Source organism: Juglans microcarpa x Juglans regia, chromosome 2D (assembly GCF_004785595.1).
Source record: "Juglans microcarpa x Juglans regia isolate MS1-56 chromosome 2D, Jm3101_v1.0, whole genome shotgun sequence".
Classification (NCBI taxonomy): domain Eukaryota; kingdom Viridiplantae; phylum Streptophyta; class Magnoliopsida; order Fagales; family Juglandaceae; genus Juglans; species Juglans microcarpa x Juglans regia.
The window spans coordinates 15,867,244-15,888,516 of NC_054596.1; the positions used below are offsets into that span (position 1 = coordinate 15,867,244).

The 21,273-nt window shown below is 37.0% G+C and overlaps 3 protein-coding genes across 8 annotated transcripts; 2 read left to right on the top strand and 1 right to left on the bottom strand.

The window, feature by feature from the left end:
- Window positions 1-520: 520 nt before the first annotated feature.
- On the top strand, window positions 521-4,229 carry LOC121248988 (protein SICKLE-like). 2 transcript variants are annotated; one of them, XM_041147627.1, is made up of 4 exons: window positions 521-707; window positions 2,203-2,514; window positions 3,317-3,617; window positions 3,669-4,229. In XM_041147627.1, the coding sequence occupies exons 2-4, from the start codon at window positions 2,208-2,210 to the stop codon at window positions 4,057-4,059; spliced, it is 999 nt and encodes a 332-aa protein (XP_041003561.1). In that variant the 5' UTR covers window positions 521-707; window positions 2,203-2,207; the 3' UTR covers window positions 4,060-4,229. The 2 variants fall into 2 exon arrangements, with proteins under 2 accessions (XP_041003561.1, XP_041003560.1); XM_041147626.1 differs by having other exon boundaries at window positions 522-707; window positions 3,317-4,229.
- Window positions 4,230-6,892: 2,663 nt separating this feature from the next.
- Window positions 6,893-14,740, top strand: LOC121248986 (purple acid phosphatase 15). 3 transcript variants are annotated; one of them, XM_041147623.1, is made up of 7 exons: window positions 6,896-7,403; window positions 9,009-9,152; window positions 11,120-11,453; window positions 11,574-11,791; window positions 12,104-12,294; window positions 13,393-13,677; window positions 14,147-14,740. In XM_041147623.1, exons 1-7 carry the CDS (start codon window positions 7,073-7,075, stop codon window positions 14,291-14,293), a joined length of 1,650 nt encoding a protein of 549 aa, XP_041003557.1. In that variant the 5' UTR covers window positions 6,896-7,072; the 3' UTR covers window positions 14,294-14,740. The 3 variants fall into 3 exon arrangements, with proteins under 3 accessions (XP_041003559.1, XP_041003557.1, XP_041003558.1); XM_041147624.1 differs by having other exon boundaries at window positions 6,899-7,403; window positions 9,009-9,200; XM_041147625.1 differs by lacking the exon at window positions 14,147-14,740 and having other exon boundaries at window positions 6,893-7,403; window positions 9,009-9,200; window positions 13,146-13,525.
- A 4,253-nt stretch (window positions 14,741-18,993) lies between these two features.
- Window positions 18,994-20,962, bottom strand: LOC121250929. Of its 3 annotated transcripts, none has more exons than XM_041150191.1 (2): window positions 20,735-20,962; window positions 18,994-20,329 (listed from the first exon to the last, which is right to left on the bottom strand). In XM_041150191.1, the coding sequence occupies exon 2, from the start codon at window positions 20,301-20,303 to the stop codon at window positions 19,077-19,079; it is 1,227 nt and encodes a 408-aa protein (XP_041006125.1). In that variant the 5' UTR covers window positions 20,304-20,329; window positions 20,735-20,962; the 3' UTR covers window positions 18,994-19,076. The 3 variants fall into 3 exon arrangements, with proteins under 3 accessions (XP_041006125.1, XP_041006124.1, XP_041006123.1); XM_041150190.1 differs by having other exon boundaries at window positions 18,994-20,335; window positions 20,735-20,961; XM_041150189.1 differs by lacking the exon at window positions 20,735-20,962 and having other exon boundaries at window positions 18,994-20,727.
- Window positions 20,963-21,273: the final 311 nt, after the last annotated feature.

Consider the following 21,273-nt stretch of genomic DNA (forward strand, 5'->3'; position numbering starts at 1 on the left):
TATGATATAACGTAAATTAATCTTATGATTCAAAATATAACATTTGAATTTCAATATAACATATAATTTTAATTTTATAACATAAAATTAATTTAACAGGATATGGGTCAATTACTTATTAAAGATTTGTTGGAGTATTATTTTATTTATCTGTAAAACTAGAAAAATGGGACCGAATTAGACCTATTTCGGTTTTGGTCATGAATCGGTTCGGTATCGGTTCTTAAATTTTCAAAACTCACGTATACTGGTTCAGTTCTAAAAAATGTCCAAAATTAGACTGAATCGGACTAGATACACTCTTAAATTTCACAAAATAAATTTATAAACTGACATAACTTTATATGATACAGTAGATCTACTTTATAATAAAAATAATTTTATAATTTCATGTATAATATAAAATTACGTTATTAATAAATTTATTTTTAAAAAATTATTTAATGGCTAAATCATTTACCTCTAAGAAATAGAATGTAACAATGATTAAAATGCTTTTGGATGTTAAAAAGCAAATGGAGGGTCAAATTCCTCGGACTACATTTTATTTTGCTCTTTTCTTAGGCAACGGTTCCAAAAGGGGCGAGTTCCTCCGTTTCCCCCTCCATGAATGCTCCTGTGCTACCTATACGAGAGCATAAACTATAAACCGAGAAATCCAGCACATTCGTATCCAACTCCAGCTCAAACTTTATACTATCTTCAAGGTACGCTATCGCTTAAAGATCCTCCCATCTTCATCCGCGGCTTTTCCAACTTTTCTCCAGCGATTCTCTATTTCTTGGTTCTATACTCTGAATCCTTTCTTCTTAATATTGATTTCTCCAATCCTTACAGTTTCACTTGTCGCATAGCTGTTTAGTATTTAGTTTGAATTTGTACTGGCGAACAATTGGACCAGTCATTAGGGTTTCTTCATGCAAACTGTGGTGGGTTTTTTTTGTGTGTTTGAATGCTTTAATTGGGTTTTTTTTTTTTTTTATATAGGGTTCATATTGTTAGCTTCGTCACCCATATGCAATATGTTGCTGTTTATGTTATTTTACTCCTGTCTTATCTTTTTTTTTTGGTAACTGTGTTAGCTATCTAACTTATCAAAAAAAAAAAAAAAATTATTTGATCATCCTTATATTGCTTATATTCCAACTAGGAAACTAAGATCCAATGCGCTACCTAAGGTGTTCTGTCTTTTGAGTTGTAAGTATACGATGCAGTTAGTCCCTAATCTTTTGATTTCTATCCAATTATTTGGAGGTATGATATTGATATTACATGATATTGACGGTGGATGCAAATACGATACCTCTATTGGCTGATATATCCACAATGAATCAGTCAAGTTGGCATTTGACCATTTATGGTAGCTATGGATCTATGGGTTTGGGTTTGGAAATATTTCACATCCAAGATAACCATGACATCTGATGTAGTATCTGTTAGGTATGACTCCATGATACTAATATAAGATGTTGTATGAGGGATGAACATTTGTATTTTTGAATAAGGGGTTGTAGCTATAGCTAAACTAACTTTCAACAAAGGTATTTTTCATTTTTCAGGGATGGTATGTATTTGTTGCTACTTAGTGTGCCCCTTGGTTAAAATATGGGAGAAAATAGTCATATCTGTGGTGAATTAGAAGCTTAATCATTGAGTGTTAAATGTAGGGGATTCTTTTTCCTCTTGAGAATTTTCATGTCGGTCATCTTCACCGTGTTTGATAGACAAGGTGGTTAGGTGCTTTGAATTATCCTATATTTCACTCGTTTGTCGTAGTTCTTTCCTATGCCACGCATAGACGACACCTACCCTCCACCCGCCTTTTTTTTTTCCTTTATTCTGCTTGGCCAGTTCCAGATTCAACCCCCCCCCCCCCCCCCAAAAAAAAAAAAAAAAAAAAAAAAAAAGAAAAAAAACAACACCACCACCACAAGTAGGGCCATGGGGCTGTAAGTGAAGCATGTGTTAAACCATGCTTGCTAACTCGTAAACTTTGATATCAGTTTACTTGTTTCTATTTTCCAGATTTATCCACTCCAATAAGTTTTGAGCTTGTTCAAGTGTAGCAAGGGATTAATCACCTATTGAGGTTATTGTGATAAAACATAGAGCACAAAGTGTTTCATCAAGCTGGATAACTACATGTTAGTTTCGTTCAATATCTTCCAATAAATGAGCTGTGACCACTATTTTGATTGCCAGGTTAAATGGAGGATTCAGCAAAGAGAAGAGAAAGGCTGAAAGCAATGCGTATGCAAGCTGATCAGGCTGAAGTTCCTAATAATTCTGAAAGCACTGGGATGCCTGGTTGCCTGTCCAATCCATTGATTGAAACTGCAACTATGGCGGTGCAGGAGTCATGTGCTCCAAGGTTTGATTTTTACACAGACCCAATGTCAGCATTTTCTGATAGCAAGAAGAGCAACAAAGCTGGTAATCAGATCAGACCAGATTGTTTCACTTCTCCAAGTAATAGTGGTTCTCCTATGGCACGGTTTTCACCATCTCTTCCAGGTAATTTGTTTTGTAACTATTTGTCCTCTCTTATAGTCATAGAATGATATCAGATTACTCCATATAAAAAAGACCTTTCCTGGTTTGACGAGTGCAAGCCCGTTAAAGAGGTACGTGAGCTGGTTCAAAACATCGTGAGATAGTTCAGTCCATGTCTGGCGTGGGCGTTGGAGCTTTTAGAGGATATATGCATATTTTATAGCTATGCATGTCTTTCTTCTTATTATTGTTTTCTGATCCATGAAATTGTATTATTGAGTGAGATGACATGATGGGATCCACTTGTATTAAGAAAGAATGAAGCCATTTTCATTTTTAACATATTTTTTTTCTGGTGCTTGGAGCATTTGATGATTAGGGGAAATGAACCATTTTCATTCTATGGTTTTTTTTTTTCCCTGGTGCTTCAAGTATTTGATGGGATAGTTTAGGAGCCATTTTTAGAGATGAAACATGGGTTATTAGAGCATACCATCAGTTGGGACGTAGGAGTTGGAAAACATTTGAAATCTGAAAACCTTGGGCAACTTAATCCCAATCACTGACTTAATGTATGCCATGGTGCAAATATTGTATAGACATGCGTGCCGCAAACCTTTTATCTTATTTTGAAGTTCATTTGATATATGTAGGTATTATGTATGTAGGGCTAATTCTTTAGTTGCCAATGAAAAGAAAAAATGGGATTCTTGTAGTGTAATTCAATTAATATTAATGGTCCAATAATGCCCAGAATTTTGTATGATTATAGCGAGTTATCTTTTCCCTCCCCTGTTAGTTTTCATTTACTTTGATTAATCAGGACCAAGGAATCCATCTCTTGCTCATCAAATTCAGAGTAGTTGGTCACCCAACCAGATAATGTATCAACCACAAGGTATGGCCAGTCCTCATCAAAGTTCAGTAGGAATGGCCAGTCCTCATCGAAATCTAGTAGGAATGGCCAGTCCTCATCAAAGTCCCGTAGGAATAGTCAGCCCTTTCTCTATGCATCCACAAACTCCTGAAGCCTGGAATGGATCCACCGGCCCTACTAGTCATAGCTTTTCATCTAATCCATCTAGAGGGGGCCATCTTCCAAGCCCTGGCTTTGGACCAAGAGGTAGGCCTTATTCAAATACTTGGCAAGGCGGCAGGGGTCACTGGGTCAGCCACATTCCTCACCCTACTTTGGGAAGCAGTGGGAGCCGCCAGTATGGCAGCAGCATGAGCCCTGGTTTGGGACAGAGTAGTGGACGAGGGCGGGGGGGTTCTCATGCTCGTTTCTCGGCACCGGGAAGAGCACTGGGTCCTGAGCAGTTTTACAATGAGTCCATGTTGGAAGACCCATGGAAGTTTACAAAACCTGTTATATGGAAGAGCATGTATGCTTCTGTGAATTACTTGAACAGCCCTGACTCGTCCAATTCCTGGACTACAAAATCTCATAGCTCAAAGAAAGCAAGAGTTTCAGAAGCTTTGAACAAGTCAAGTCATCAACCAAGCTTAGCAGAGTACTTGGCCGCCTCATTTAAAGAAGCTGTTGATGACGGAGCAAGTACATGACACTTGCTTTGGCTTCCATTAGTGCCGTTTGCTCCACTTATGCCCTACTCTCAGGATGGCTAACTAGAAGGAGTAGTAGTAGGAAGGCAGACAAGATGTTTATTAGATCTCTGGACAGTTGAAGGCGCCAGAAGTTGTCCGTGTCTAATCGCCAGTTCTCCCAACGACAAGTATCAAAAGCTACTAAAACGGAAAACCTATCAAAAAAAAAAAAAAAAAAAGTATCAAAAGCTACTAAAGCTTTTAATTTTATGTAAAATACCTGGTAAAGTTGCAAATGCAATGAGCTTCTTTTTTGTACTCGATTACTTCTTCTCTTGGACCCAACTCTACGTCTACTGATTCTCTGGCTTGCCAAACACGATCAGAAGCCTCTATATTTTCAAGTGGAAAATTTGAAGCAAAAAGCTTTACGTCGCCTGACTTTGTAGCCTTGTGCTTAGTGGTATGAATATTGATCCATGGTTTAGGGCTTTGAGGGGTAGGCATAAACCAAAGCCACACTGAAAGCAAAATTTGACATTGTTGCAAACTCCTATTATCTGATGCTGGGAGAACTGTCTATACTAGGGTTACGTTTTATGGTATGAGATAATATTAACATCAAAAAGACATTTATATGGGCTTCAAGAAGTCAAATATATCCTCCTCCTCCCCTTTTGGCGGTAAAAGCCAACCATGCACATAAAATTCCCTAATTCCAGCATTAATGCCACAAACTAAAATCAATACCCCAATGTGCAATAGAGAGAAACTTTGCAGAAATAACTCTGTTGATGTGGGAAAAATCGCATAACAGGCCGAAAGGAGGGAGAGTCATTCCCGGCCCACTAGTCGACTTGAGCCTTGATTGGTGTTGTTTGGAGCCCCCGACAGTGTTTCAGTGCGACTGCACGGTATCAATGCGTATGTCAATGGCGGTGAATGGAAAACAAGTGCAAAGAAAATAAGATAAAGAGATACAGATTTATGTGATTCAGCATATTGCCTACATCCACGGGCATTTGAGGAGGGAAAATCTATTATAATATACTTGTTTATAGTCTCTCATGGCTTTTCATTTATCACTGTATAAAGAAAGTTAGAGATCTTCTTGCTGGAGAAGATGTCTCCCTGGAACTCTCCCTCGAGAGGTTGAAGAAGAAAAGAGAGCCCGATTAGTTATCTGGTCTCTTGTTTTTATCTCACCCTCATTTTGCGTGCCTGCCTGCCATGATGTGACCAGTTCTTTTGTGTGTCTGTCAACAGAGGTGAGGTTTGACCCTTGGCGTGTTTGAGCATCCCTTCCTTTTCCCACTTCCTTCTAACTCTTTCCTCTTACATCTTCAGTACCTATAGTCACTTATTGTCTCATACTCCATTCCTCTTCATTTTGTCCTCTAATGTGACTTGGTGGGCTATGTATACCCTTCAACAAGCCGGCTATTTTATCCTCCACAAACTCCATTCAAGGATGGAGGTGGCACAACTTGAATCTCTTTATCTGGTCTATATACAAATACAATGGAAGTGGACTGCTTTGGATATAATCCTTAATGACAGACTCGCCGATGCCACACTTTGCTGCCTCGGTTGTGATGGTCTGTCTTCCTATTCATGCACAATAATCACTGACGTGGGAGTGGAATCTTTTCAGACTGGATCCGACAAGCAGATTTCAACCGAACATCATCAGGGGAGATTAATGCACATCTTAAAAGAATTTTATGTACGTGCAAATGCAATCTAATTTCAGCTTCAAAAAGGGACCCCACGTACGTTCGCTCTTTTAGACATGATTTCTTATCTTTAGAAAAATGGAAGAGAAAAAAAGAAAAAGAAAAAAAAGACATGATTCCTTATTTCCAATTCTGATTAGACGTGGAAAGTTGTAGCTAATGTCATGAATCAATCAATCACGGTGCACTTGTATTTACAGAAATGGGTCCCGAATTCGGGATTTAAATAATGTCTCCAATAATTTTTTTTTTTTTAATTTAGTGATTAAAAAAATATTTTTTAATAATATTATAAATTTTTTATTTTTTAAAATATTTATAATAATTAAAAAATACATAAAAAGAGAAAAGAAAAATAAGAAATTAAAATATACTATTCAAGGCACCATTTCAATGACTGTTGCACTGCTCTTGTATTTAACAGTAGTAATGCAAATCCTTTATGGTCACTGGTTTTACATTCAAAACCTCCTTTGGGTGCTCATTTTATTCTGTTCGAGAAGCATGGGTGCAGACCGATTGTTTTTAACCATTATAATTTTTTAAAATTTTTATATAAAATAAAATAAATAATTTAATTTTTTTAAATCTCAACAAAATTAATATTAAAAAAATATATTTTAATAATATTTTATTTAACTTTTAATTTTTATCTTAATTCATCTCATCTCATCTCATCTTATATATAAAAATAGAAGAGATCTTAGATTTCAAATCTCATATAAATTTTAAAGGTATAAGTTTCGCACAGAATTTTTATAAAAAAATAAATTTTATTAAGAAAAAATGTGAAAATTTAATTTATTTTTTTATAGATTAACTTTTATAATAAAAAGTCAGCACTATTTGGTGTTTGTTACTAACATTCCTACATGAATCTATTGTTTTTTTATTTCTAGAATGTTTTGATTCCATAGCCTTTTTTAGTTTTTAAAATGTTTTGACTCTTTTATTGTACGTGTCGGATTTTTGTTGTTGTCGGCGGTTGTAATTATTTTGTTGGAGGCTCTCACTACCACATTTTGCCTTTTTTTTTTTTTTTTAATGAAATCTTGATCATAAAAAAACAATAAAAATGGCGGATCCACGGGTTTGGTGGAAGTGTGGCCTACCTGGAAGCAACACTTGTGGTGGTTTTAGTTTTGTAGTACTAGCAGCCATGAGCAAATGGACAAAACAATAAATATTCGGTTTGTTGCTTCAGACCTAATCGCTTTCCCACGACAATCCCAACGGTTACTAACTGTTCACCAACCCCTGTAATGCTTTGAATTGAAAGTGTTTTGGATCTTCGTATGTTTCCCAATCTATTTCTTTCTTTCTTCTCTCTCTGTTCTAATGGAGATTCACTAATAATGGCTTTCCCCAAGCCTTTTGTTCTCTCGCTCGTCTCGGTTGCGATTTTCCTTTTGCATGCCGTCACCAGCGGGACAAAGATTCCGTCGACTCTGGATGGCCCGTTCGAGCCCGTGACGGTGCCGTTCGATGCTAATCTGCGTGGCAATGCGGTTGATTTGCCGGAATCGGATCCCAGGGTTCAGCGCCGCGTCAAGGGGTTCGAGCCCGAGCAGATTTCGGTCTCCCTCTCCTCCCACTACGACTCCGTCTGGATCTCCTGGATCACAGGTTACCTCCTCTTCCTTTGGATTTCCAACGTTCGACTGTTTTTTTTTTTTTTTTCATAGATCCAATGCTAAAACTTATTCTGCCTCTGCAATTTTTCCTTTTCCACTCTTAAAGTTTTGCGTTTTTATTGTGACAAACTTGTAAAAAAAAATTTATTGTGATGAGTTTAAAACTTATAAAAAAAAAAAAAAAAACTTTATTGTGATGAGTTTAGTTCATAGGCGAACATAATAATATTTTTCTTCTTCAACTTTATGTTCGAATCTCCTTTTTTTTCAAAACAAAAATTCGTTCAAATTTTATTCGAATTTGTGTTTTTGTTCTGGTACATGCTTTTTTGGATTACTAAGAAATAACAGAGGAAAAAGTGAAAATTTGCTATTGACTAGTTATATTGCGCTTCATAATCTTCCTCGTTGCCCAGGTAACAGGTAATAGAATCAATGCGTAAAGAGTGGGTTTTAGTTATTTTTTATTTGGAAATCATCCTTTTTGTCATTGTTGGCTAAGGATGAATGGATATATTTATAAAAAGGAATAAAGTGAAGTATCTAATCTTTTTTTTTTTTTTTCTAAGCAAGCATTTCATCGATAAACTAAGTAGTTACAAGATACTAGATTCAATGGAGTGGGAGCCCCTAACAGTCATCCCAAAACAAACAAAAACAGCACAAGAAAAATGAAAAAGAGGGATTTGGAGTAAAAAATTTGGCTCCCACCCATTTTCCACTAAGAGGAAGCCGCTTAAAGTAATTTTAGCATAGTCTGATAAACAGACTATAACACTACGACTACAAGTCGCAGTGGATTGTTGTGTGTTGCATTTTGCTGGTCTGAACTGGCCGAAGGGGACTTTCATGACCACTTCATCTTGATCCTTGGTTAAGGAAAGCAGAAACATAGGAAAATAGCAACCGGAAAATGGGTTAATTCGCCGACGAATGACCGTCACTGGCTGTGGAGGCGCATGTAGCTCACGTGCCACTCTTGGAAAGAAGATAAAGGTTGAATCTGAGAGATTCAAAACCACTGGTCCCGATGGTGCCACGCGTGGCAACGTTAGACTCCCTGTGGCGCGATGGCACTTGAGACTCACGCACGGTGTGAGCCGCACGTGAGACATACGTGCCGCTCTGTTGGTCGATTTTCTTCTACCGCCCGACAGATCAACAGCTGTAGAATCTGATGGTTGGGCACATGGCAGTCGTAGGAGGTCAATAGACAGCAGACCGGCACATGTTGATGCTATGGACAGAAAACTAAAGAAAACGGGGAAAAAAAACCTATGGACAGTTTCAGCGTAGGCCAGACAGGGGGAGGGAGGGAGGAGCTTCGGCTCCTCCCTCTGGGTGGAGAGGCTGGGATGGTTGGGCCCTTTGGTAGAGAGAAAATAACGCCTCTGGGATGGTTGGGAGTGAAGTATGTAATCTAGCTGTTTAATCTCTATAATTCTGGAATTACTAGCTGTTTAATCTCTAAAATCATCCTTTAGTTTTATCTTTAACATGAGCTGTTTCATCGCTTGGAACTTTATTGTAAATTCCAGTGGGCACCTCATTTGCAATCTTTTTATTCACTTAAGTGAATTGACATGGGATTTTGCAGGTGAATCACAAATCGGTTACAACATAAGGCCGTTAGACCCTAAAACTGTCTCGAGTGTTGTTCGTTATGGGAACTTAAGATATCCACTGATACATGAAGCCACAGGATATTCTCTGGTTTACAGTCAGCTTTATCCTTTTGAAGGTCTCCAAAATTACACCTCTGGAATCATCCATCATGTTCGTCTTACAGGTTTAATATCAGTTTCACTGAAATAACTTGGATTGTTTCTGTTTATTTGTGGAAACATAACAGTGGTGCTTAATTCCAATAAAGCACTTTTTATATGGTCAAGAAGCTCCAAGACACATACTTTTGCAGAATATTATATGTTTTCTTTTTCTTTTTATTTTTTTGAGTTTTAGCTCTCTTTTATTGAATAAATAAATTCTTTTCTTTTGCTAGGGATTGCAACAGAGTGAAAGAAAAAGCTTTAAATCATCTTCTTAACTTCTTAAGGTTGTTTAACATGATTTTTTTTTTTCCATAAATTCCGAGAAAGAAAGATAATATTCCCAATGTAGGACATAATGTTGATAGATCAAAATAATGGTGGGTGATCATTAAATTTTTTAATTAAGTCAGTATTGTCTGTTCCTTGGTGGCTCATTTGCATTGTTAGTATATTAATGGCCAAGATAACATCTCCAAAGAAATTGTTACATCTTGTGGCGTATTATTCCATTAGTTTTTTATTCTGTGTTTGTTCTCTTACCTTGTTAATTGCTTAGACGGTTAAGTTATTCTTTTAAAAATAAGTTATAAAAAGGGATCGATGAAAAAGATCTAGGCATGATATCTTTAATTCAAATTTCTCAACACATAAATGTTTCATGACCTTCTCCAGAAATGAGGAAAGCTGGTGTTACCTTTTTGTTGGTCAATTCCGAATTGTATGTGACTGCCTATGTTAGAAAGGGCAAATCTTTTCTGTAGACATCCCTGCTTCATATGATCATAAAAACAATGAAGAACCATTTGGCTTGCAAACATAAAAGTGCCTTTTTTTCATTTATTTATAATATTCTACTTAGTCATTGCTTTTTTCATCAAGCGGTGGTACAACAAAAAGTTTTTATTTTTAAGACCTAATCTAACAAAGTTGGCAACTGCCCTAACCTCAACTGTGAAACCAAATCTTAACAAAGTGAACTCTGGACTTGTTATCATAAAATGAAAATATTATTTTTTCAGTTTCCTCTATGGCAAACTATACTTCTGGTTCCTAAAATATGTATATGTTTTTAATTCTTGAACTTCAATTTCATTCTTAATTTTTTATTAAGTAATTTCGATTTTAAATTTTCAATTGTGAGCATGTAGTCCTTCAATCCAAATTGGTATTTCCCTTACAAAAACTAATGACGTGTTGAAAATTTTGGAAAGCCACACTGTCAATTTATGTAAAGGCATCACATTAATTTGGATGGAAGGATGATAGGCTCAAGTTTAAAATAGAAAAAAAAAAATCAAGGAACGAAATTGAAAGTTTTTTAAATCCAGGAATCAAACTAGAATCTAGTCTATATGTTAGGGATAAAAGATTTTGTTTAGCCTTTTCTAATAATCACAACATTCCGTTTCAATAATGCTAGAGATCTTTCTTTAACGAAAACAAGATTTATTGTTTCCTTAATTGCATATGGATGACACTATTAATTTTAACTGGAAGCAGGAAATGATATGGAAATTGTACTTAGATGATTTGATCCGGTATGCCTATTGCCTGTTAAAAATATGAAGTAGGAAATCATTGGAATTGAATAGATTGTTTCATTTATCTGAAGGGTACTTTGTAGCTTAATTTTCTTGAATTCTTGAGCTACCACTATGGGTTTGGCTTATCTAGTATGTTACAAAAGAGATCTGAAACAAATTGATATTTGAAGGATACTTCATGGATCATCAAGAATAATAGTGGGAAGTGTCTTTATGAAGCTTGTCCTATTAGTTTATTAGTGGCATATCAATGGATTTTATGGTCTTCCAGGCCTATTAGCTTTTGACAAAGAGCATCTAACTGACTTAAAAACATGTTACATTTCTTTCTTTTTTTTAAACTTGTTGAACTTTTGATGCGAATGGTTTGTGTCCTTAATTTTTCAATGCAGGGTTGAAACCAAGCACACTATACTATTATCGATGTGGAGATCCATCTCTACCAGCCATGAGTAAAATCTACTCCTTCAGGACCATGCCAGCTTCTCATCCGAGGAGTTATCCAGACAAAATAGCAGTTGTTGGAGATCTTGGTCTTACATATAATACAACTACCACTATCAGTCACTTGATTAGTAATAAACCTGATCTTGTTCTATTGGTTGGTGATGTTACTTATGCAAATCTATATCTCACAAATGGGACTGGCTCCGATTGTTATTCTTGCTCATTTCCACAAACTCCCATACATGAGACATATCAGCCTCGTTGGGATTACTGGGGAAGGTGAAATCCCCAGCTTTTTTTTGTATATCCTTTTCTGCAAGCATGTGAAGTGGATATTATAAACCTTTTCTTAATAGGATTTTGTTGCTTATGTATCTGTCACTGAATGTCTCTTTTCAGGTTCATGCAGAATTTAGTTTCTAAAGTTCCAATAATGGTGGTTGAAGGAAACCATGAAATAGAAGCACAAGCTGGAAGCCAGACATTTTCTGCTTATAGTTCTCGGTTTGCATTCCCATCTGAAGAAAGTGGATCTTCATCCACATTCTATTACTCCTTTAATGTAGGTGGGATACATTTTGTAATGCTTGGGGCCTATATTGCTTACAATAGATCGGGTAATATATCCTGCCTTTCTTCTCTTTTATTTTCTTTTCCAGCCAACAACGTTGTTGCCTTAAGGTCTAGGATGTATGTGGATATCCTTTCCTCATGTCAAGATGAAGATGGGTCTAAAAAAAACTGAAGAACAGGGAAAAACATATGGAGGGAATTGAGAGTTTATGGAAGCGTAACATTGTCGGGTAGGTCAAAATAATATAATATCTGGAGGCTATCATTTGTTCCTACATGAAGCATGTAATTATTTCAAGCTCCTTTTTGTCTTTCAATTATAGCATCTTTTTAATAAGGCTTGCGTCTATTGACAGCGGATCAGTACAAGTGGCTAGAGAGGGACTTGGCTAGTGTTGACAGATCAATAACTCCATGGCTGGTAGCTGCTTGGCACCCACCTTGGTACAGTTCCTATCAAGCTCATTATAGAGAGGTAGAGTGTATGAGGGTGGCAATGGAAGAGTTACTTTACTCTTATGGTGTTGACATAGTCTTCAATGGACATGTAAGTGATGATGACCATTCTTCTTCTATAACATTTTTTACAGTTAAAAATAACTTGTGTATAGTCATGCATTTGAATATGGACGGGATGATATTTTATTATCAAACATTTCTAGGGATAACGGTAATATCATTCAGGTGGATCTTTGCGAAACTAATAATAGGAAATAGTAACATGTAGGTTAATAAATTGCTAAAACGGTACCAGAGACGCGATGAACAAGACTTGTTTGTAACTGTGCCATGAAATAAGTGGGATCGTTTTGTATCTTTTTGGTATTCTTGTGTCTCTTAAATAGTCAAGCCATCCATGACAGCTTGTTTACTAAATATAAACAAGCTCCAGTCCCATTTTAAGGCTCATTTAATGGAGAACCAATTTTGAGCAACACAAAGCACAGCTCGTTCAAGTGTCTCTTAAATAGTCAAGCCATCCATGAGTAGCTAGAAACTCAGCTATAAAGCTTGTTTGTATGTGTTTGTTTACTAGATATAAACAAGCTTAAGTCCCATATTAAGGCTTGCTAAACAGACAACCAAGTTTGAGCAACACATAGCACAGCTCGTTGTTTTGTGATCTTGTTCATAAACAAGGTTCACAATATATCTATTCTTTTTAAATTCAGCTCAAGATCTTTCAGTTTTCTAACTTCAACGTGCCTGCATTTCAGTGCAGTCCTTACTTTTTGGTTCATGTGCTTAAGTGGTCATAATATCTAAGTTTGATCATGCTACATAAATCAGTTAAGAAAATTTTAAAAAAGTCAAAAATTGAAAAAAATAGAAAAAACAATATTTGATCATTTGGGGGGCTGACTATTATTTCCCTGTAAATTTCATGGTCTCATTAAGCTGCTCATGATCTGGACAAGCTAATGTCAAGCTGAATGAAATCATGCTCAGGTTTTAAGTCTGGAAATGAGCTCAAATTATGCTCAAGCTTATATAATCTCTAACAAGCCAGGCTTGAATAGGGCAAAGCTAAGCTTCATTGGCTCAACTCATTTGCAAACCTAAGAATGAGTTGATGCCATCAATTTTACCTGAAGATTTATTGTTTTTTTAGTTCAGTGAAAGTTAAATAAAAAGTAATCACCAGGTACATGCTTATGAGAGGTCAAATCGAGTGTATAACTACACCTTAGATCCATGTGGTCCGGTATATATCACAGTTGGAGATGGGGGTAATCGAGAAAAGATGGCAATTAAACATGCTGATGATCCTGGCAACTGTCCAGACCCGTTGACTACTCCAGACCAATACATTGGTGGTTTTTGTGCTACAAATTTTACATCTGGCCCAGCGGCTGGCAAGTTCTGTTGGGACCGCCAACCTGAATACAGCGCCTTGAGAGAAAGTAGCTTTGGCCATGGTATCCTAGAGGTAGTGTCTCTCTCTTTGTCAACAAGCTTTATAAACATCAAATGCTTGGGATTTCAACTTCAATTACATGTACCATCGCATAACCCATGCTATTTACACTTGGAATTTGAGAAGTGGCGGCTATTTGCAAATGATAATATTGATTTAAGATGTCAAATTGCTAGCTAGTATCAGATTTCATTACTTTGCACACCCAATAAAGGGCTTCTAATGTTTAAACTATTGTTACCTCTAGGATAAGTATAATGACCATTAATATTTGTGTTCGAAAAAAGTTCTATAAAATTATTTTGCTTACAAAATGAAGTGTTGATAAAGTGATAGAAGTACCATGTTGTTCCCCAATTGTTTGTCCATACTCCACACTTTCTTAGCCCAACCTGAGAGTATAGATGAGCTCCTATGAACATACGTCAGAGTCATCCCCAGAATTACAACCTGACCACAGGTTTCAATACTCGAGTTGCAGGTGAAGAATGAAACTTGGGCCTTATGGACATGGTACCGAAATCAGGACTCTTACAGTGAAGTTGGGGATCAAATCTACATAGTAAGGCAACCTAGTGTGTGCCCTGTTTGTCAACAGATACGTACTAATTGGTTTGCAGCCAGTTAACTACATTGCTAGAAAACTCACTGAGGTCTTCTCATCGACGAAAACATTACAACTGGCTTTTACCCTTTGTATAGATTAAAGCCAAGAAATTATGGATATAAAGACTGATAAAAAGTATAGGGGTGGATGGCATCTTGTCATTGTTGACAGGTTTCTACCCAATATATAACTAAATACACTTGAAAGATGTATTTTGTTCATAGCTGTATTTAAATGGTAAAACACATTGTTGTGTACAAGCCACTGTTGTCTTTTAACTAAATCAAATTGTCAAATGTATTTACGTAGTCGAAAAAAAGGAAGTGAAATATTGAAATATGGTCAATGTGTTGGAGTTTTTCTAGTTTTTTCTATCTTTTTAGTCTCTGTATGTAGGTATTTCCTCTTCTATACTTTCTGTGTACTTGAGCTATGCCTATTTATGGTAATAAAACTCTTATTAATTATATAAAAAAAAAAAACTCTTTTCAGCCCAATTACGTAGGATTGAGGTTTATTTCTTGATCTTTTGATAGCATGAAAGTAAAGTTCTTCATGCATATTGTGATGCACTGTTTGCAGTAATTTTTTTTGAGTAATAATAGATACAATCTTACGATGTACAAGTTTCACGCATTTATTTTTTTAAAAAAAAGTGGAGTTCATGGTTAAAAAAATTATTTTTTCCATGTATGAGAATTCTTAGCAAGTGCTAGTCTGTTAATCCTTCGAACCATTACTTTTGTTTTCTTTCTCTTGATGACTTGTTTAGAGGCATAGCTGCATGGGATTGAACCCCATGTCAGGACCTTTATCCTTTCAAAAGGAAGGAGGAAAGTGACATTAGGTTTGTTTTTGCATATTAGATGATATGAGTTGAGATGAGTTAAGATAAAAGTTAAAAGTTGAATAAAATATTGTTAGAATAGATTTTTTTAATATTATTTTTGTTTTGGGATTTGAAAAAGCTGAATTGTTTATTTCATTTTGTGTGAAAATTTATAAAAGTTGTAATGATTAGATGAAATAAGGTAAGATGAGTTGAGAAATATTGTGAAAACAAAAATAAAAACTTACAAAACTGTTTTTTTTTTATTTTTTGTTTTGTTAGTTTGTTTTTATTTTTTAACAAAAAAATATCTCCCTTTATTTTGTTTTAGTTTTTTTATAGGACTGTTTTGTTTTTATTTTAGAATTTTTTATTGTGCTATTTTTAATTATTAGTTATTTTTCTATTTTTCTTTACTTTTGGGTTTTTAACTGATTTTTAATTTCTAAAACTGGTTTTATTACCTTTTAAAGGATTGGTGTGTAGAGATATTACAAGTCATCAACGTGTTTCTGTCATTCTGTAATTCGCTTTTTAAAAGCCGAATAAAAAAAATTGAGGAATTAAAATATGACTTTCTTAAAATTCAAAGACAATATATACTAAAAGTTTTACAAAAGGTGGACACTTAAAGTGATTTTATAATATTTTAAATTATGATAGACAATAATAATATAAACTCTTGTATACTATAACTCAAAAAAAAAAAAAAAAAATCTTTGTACTCACAAATTTGTGAGATAAAAAGTACAAAAAATTCTATTTGTAAGCTAGGGTGGTACCACCTATAAAATATTTATATTGCATTATAAAAAAAAAATTATATTGCATAATTTAATTTGGAAAGTAAATTTTAAAATTTAAATATTACAAATCAAATCTTACCATTTAAGTAACGTGAAGAAAATAGAATAATTTTAAAAACACATCAATTATATTATTGAAGTGGCATAATTTTTTTAGGAGATTTAGATATTTAAATTCTGATTGTTAATCAAATCATATTATAAGGATGTGCAAATAAAATTTTGGAAAAAGTGTTCACCAATTGAAGCAACGCTTAATGTGATTGATTCCTCTTACTAAAAAAAACTTGTCAAATTGTGGATTATGATTTTAAAAACAATTCCACTTTGGAGCGGTTATGACCGTTTTGAGCCCTATAGTAGCACTAAATAATAAACTCACATCTCAGCATTGTACAAAATAAAACCAGGAGGATGAGTACATCAGATTGTTACCTAAAATATCCTAAAATGTATTTTTCTTTCACTTTTTTCTCTTTGTTTTGACTCCTGTGCCCCTTCGTTATTCTCCACCAGTCGCCGCCACCAACTAGTTTGATGCCATGCAACCCGCCACCACCAGCCAGTCTGACGCCAAGCAACCTAACACAGCCACCCATAGCCACCACGCAGTTCGACGTAGCCACCACCATCATCTTCCATGATTTGTCTTCATGGTTTGTTTGAAGATGCATTATCTTCCTGTTTCTACATATTGGAGGAAAATATGCCAGGGGTTCTCTGCTCTCCTATTTGCATGATGAGCTTTTCTTCCCGCAGCATATGGGCATGATGGACCTAATCGTCTAAAATTCCATTTTGGTTTGATAGTATTGTTCAAGCAGTTGAACTTCAAATTCATTAGTGTTGTTTTAGTACGTTCTGTGGCTTGTTTTCAGACGATAATCCCGGAGCCAATAAACCATAGAAAGAATACATATTGATCCCAACAATATTTGTTTACATAAATTAAAGATAACAATAAAACAAAAATCAGAGTAATTTGTAAAGAGACGTCAAAGGTAAGGGGCGAGCCTACGTTTCACATGCCCCAAATCGATGGGAGATAGGAGCTTGTGAGGGTGGCGTCGATGGGATCTGGGAATCCGGCATCAATGACCATAGAACGCAGCATTGATGGGTGAAGATGTTCATAGCGTCGATGGGAGAGATGTTCACAACGTTGAGGGGCGGGGGATTTTTTTATGTCCTTGATGAGAGAGAGACGAGGTTCAACCAATGATCTGGGTTTCAAAGGGTGAGGGAGCTGGGTTCAATGTGGTGCCGTGCGGTCCCATTCTAGGTCTAATGGGTGGCTACGTGGCAGAAGCACATTGTAGTGGGCCTGTGCACATGGGCCGACAAACCGATTGGCCCAATTTATTCAATCGGATCCGTCCGATAATATGACGGGTCATTACAAATTAGTTCTCAACCCGCCTAATGTCGGATTTGTTCTTCGGGTGTTAATTCCACCGACTATAAATTTAAAACTTGCCATGGAAGTTAATGTGTATGAGTGATTCCCGCAACTTTTTTTTATTGGCTCTGGCACCAACTTTACATCTCCTGTAAAGCTTCATCATTTCTAGCTGTTGATATCCCTCGAGAAGCACAAGTTCTGAAGGTTCATGTTCATCCTTTGCCTTTTACTCTCTCTCTCTCTCTCTCCCCTCTCCGTTGCCTTTGCACGCTTTATACTCATATCTTCCAATTTCTTTCTTTTTTGCATTAAAAACCTTTTCTCTCATGGCAAAGACTCCATTAAAACGCTATAGAGAAAAAACTCTTCAGAATGTGTTTCGTCTATTTTTCTAGCACTGTTTCTCCTCTTAGGTTTGAACAAATATCATTATTTAGAACATTTGATTCCTCAAACCCAAACCACTAGTTGCCCACACAGCCCACATGCAAGCTCACCATACAGAAAATTTACGAGACGAAAACCAGAGATGAATTGGGAGAAAGAAAAGAAACTAGTTAGAGATACCAAGAAAAATTCTTCCACGAAGGCGGGTCTCCCCCTGATCAAATTCAGCATGCCGTTTACAGATCTGGTTGTCTGCCTTCAGTGTAACTTTGCTTGAACTAAACACCGTCGTTTGCATATTTGTTGTTGCCGTTGCAGCTGCTGGTACTAGGCAGGTTGAGGCTTGGGGATGCCTCACCTCAGCTTGAGATCTTCTCATTCGATCCCAAGACCCCTTCTCTCTCTTCCTCTCCCGTGGTTTGTAAATCATTGAATCGATTTTCATTTTTTTTTCCCTAATTGAATCGGTTTTCGTTTCTGGAAGCATGAAAACGACCTTGTTTTTAAAGGTCGGGTCATACGGATTTGACCCGGTTTGATTTGGTTCGGGTCGAGTCGGTTCTGCTTGGCGCCTTTGATGGAGCTTTTCAGGTCGGCTCGGGCACAAACCCGGCTTTACCGGGTCGGGTTGCAGCCCTACATTATTGGCTGTTTTTAGCCTTTTAATGGACTAATTGCTCAAGTACTAATAATGAACTCAACAAAATTATATTTTGGCCAAACTTTAACTAGATTACATAAAAACTCACAGTAGTGAACTCAACAAAGTTACAATATTTTTAATTTTGATCATTTTGATGGGTCAAATCTATTGAGTCCAAGTTGCTGGCCAAATACTATTTTGGCATAAAATTCCTTCTTCTGCGTGCTATTCGTTTCGCACGAGTTCACAACTCTAGAAATTCATTTTCTTCTCAAAAGCACGAAGCATCCAAATTCCATACTCACCGCAGAAGGCAACTAGTCTCCATCAATCATCATTTCAATGATGTGGCATCAACTTGTTGGAGTGCTTCAAGTTCTAATTTTGTAATATTATGATTAATTGATACCAATTTTTTCCTTTAAAATCTAATATAAATGTTAGAAAATTAATTTTTATTTTTTAATAATGGATAAATATTTAATTTACAATTAAAATTAAAATAAATAAAAAATTCAAAATCAATACTTTTATAGAATAATAATAAATTTAAAGAGTGTTATTTGATATTCTTAAAAAATTACTAGCTAAATTTATAAAAATAAACTTTTAACTAAATTTTGATAAAATTTTGTTGAGTCTATTACTAATATTCTCAGAGCTTATTCCCTTATAAAAATGTCTTTATAAAGAGAGAAAGGAAAGAAAGAAATTAGGGGGAACAAAGAAAGATCAGATCAGAAAATGTCGAGGATTTCCAGTATGAAGCGGTTGCAGAGGGGGCAGTTACCCCTACCGACCATAAGCTCCCTTGAACACAGCCTGCAAAAAGTGTGGCCACAGGGTATAAACGCCGCACCTTTATGCCTCACCATGCACACGCAGCATTTATGCTCTACACCTTCCCCTTCCCCTTCCCCTTCCCCTCCGCCCGCCACCACCTCCCCCTCCTCCGCTTTCGCTTCTTCCTCTTCCTCCTCCCCTATGTTGTAGTCCATCAAGTCCATCAGTGACATCCTCGCCGGAGGTTCCGCCGCCTCAGAATCCTCCGTCTCCGCTTGTTCTCTCTCGGCTGCTGCCACCGCCACCGCCTCCGCCGCTTCCCGTGCTGCCACGGCTTCTCGTTCTGAGAGAGCTCTCTCCTCTGCCAATACTGTTGAGAGGCGGCGCCTGGGCGCCCGTAGCGAGGCTTCGTCACCATCGCATTCGGCGTAGCCGTCTTCTGTTGATGTTAAATCGGCGACGTCCCTGTTGTGCATCGAGTTCTGGCTCTGAGTCCCTAGGTAGCGCGTTGAATTGTGCCGCGATATTTGACGTCCGAAACCCTGAGCCTGTGATGGAGGAGGTGCGTCGTAAAAGTCTGAGTCGCCGGGTGGAGTTGACCTGGACTCAATCTGAACCGACGGGCCCAACCGGGTCGAGCTACGACTAGACATCTGCGGCCTGGTACACGGACTCGACGAGGAGGAATGGCCTCCGCACATATCGAAAGAAGTCGAGTCGTCCTCCAACTGAGTGGACTCGGCCGTGTGCTGGAAACAAACCGAGTTGGTCATAGAAAACGAAAGTTCGCGTGACGCGCTACTATTGACAGAATCGTTGCCATTCTGGATAGGGATAACCGATGCTGGGATACGAGAGGTCCAATTCGCCCCAGCGCGCTTGAGAGAGAGCCTGTCTCTGAAGTTTTTCCAAGAGTTATTGTCCCTGTTGTTGTGGTGGTCGCCAATGAGATCCTTGAAGGACAGCCCGGCATCCGGATCATGCTCTTGGATCACATCCAGGAGGGTACGGTTACTGAGCTGAGGCTGAGGCTGAGGCCGAAGCCGAGTTGCCGGCGCGCTTTGATCTCGAGGTAGAGGAACTGGAGGAGCCAACGCGGTTCGCTTCTCAGCCGTGCCCAATAAATCGCCCAGAGTCAAACCGGCCACCGGCTCTCGAATGCCGCCGTCCACCGCCGACATTTGATCTCGCAGTGTTAGCGTCCGCCCTGCGCCTTCCATAGTCCCAAAAATATCACAACGAAAATTAGAAATTCAATGAATGTGAGAGAGAAATAATAATTATGAAGACTAAAATAATTGGTAAGCGTGTATGGTATGGATTTGGAGATGGGGGAAACATATATGGATCTGAAATTTTCTCGGGAAAGAAAACAAGAAGTAAAGAAGGAAGCCTTGGCGCTACTTTTGTCGTGAGACGAGAATGTTGGTACAAAATTGATGGACAGAAGAACCAAGGAAAATAAAATTAAAAGCAAATAAGAAAATCCTTCCACCTCCGGGGAGGGAAATCCACTATCCGAGAAAGGAATCGAGAATCCGAATGAGAAATATGGGATTTACAGAGCGTAAATGAACAAGAAAGAGAGAGATAGTGAGAAGACATTGGATACCTTAATAAAGATTAAGGGGGTCAGAGATGGCTGCTTTTGAATAAGTACACTCCAAGGAGAGGGCGAGATCTGATATTTTGGGCAGTATTTCTTCCTTTAATTCCCACAGACAAACCACGAAAGAAAGAGAGAATTGAAGCAGATGATCAATGAGAGAATGAGAGAGGAAAGCGAGGGACTAAGTGATATAAAGATATCAGAATAAATCATTATCATAATGGCTGCCTCAGCGTTTCTTTCCTCTTTTTCTCTCTTTTTATTTATTTATTTTAATTTTTGGAAGTTATAGACGCTTAAAAATAAAAGGAGACGAAGGGAGGAGTTCAGAGTTCTGTTGCAACACGTCGCCTTCCTCACCTTTATTCTGCACCAATGATTAGCAGATATTTTATGAGTGTTTTTTTTTAAGAAAGAAAAACTAATATTTATTTGTATATGTATAATTCAGGAGGGAGTGTAAATGGTTTTTTTTTTTTTTTTTAAATCTTCTTCATTTCTCCCTCCTCCATTTATATTCAACCAATTAACCTTAAAAAATT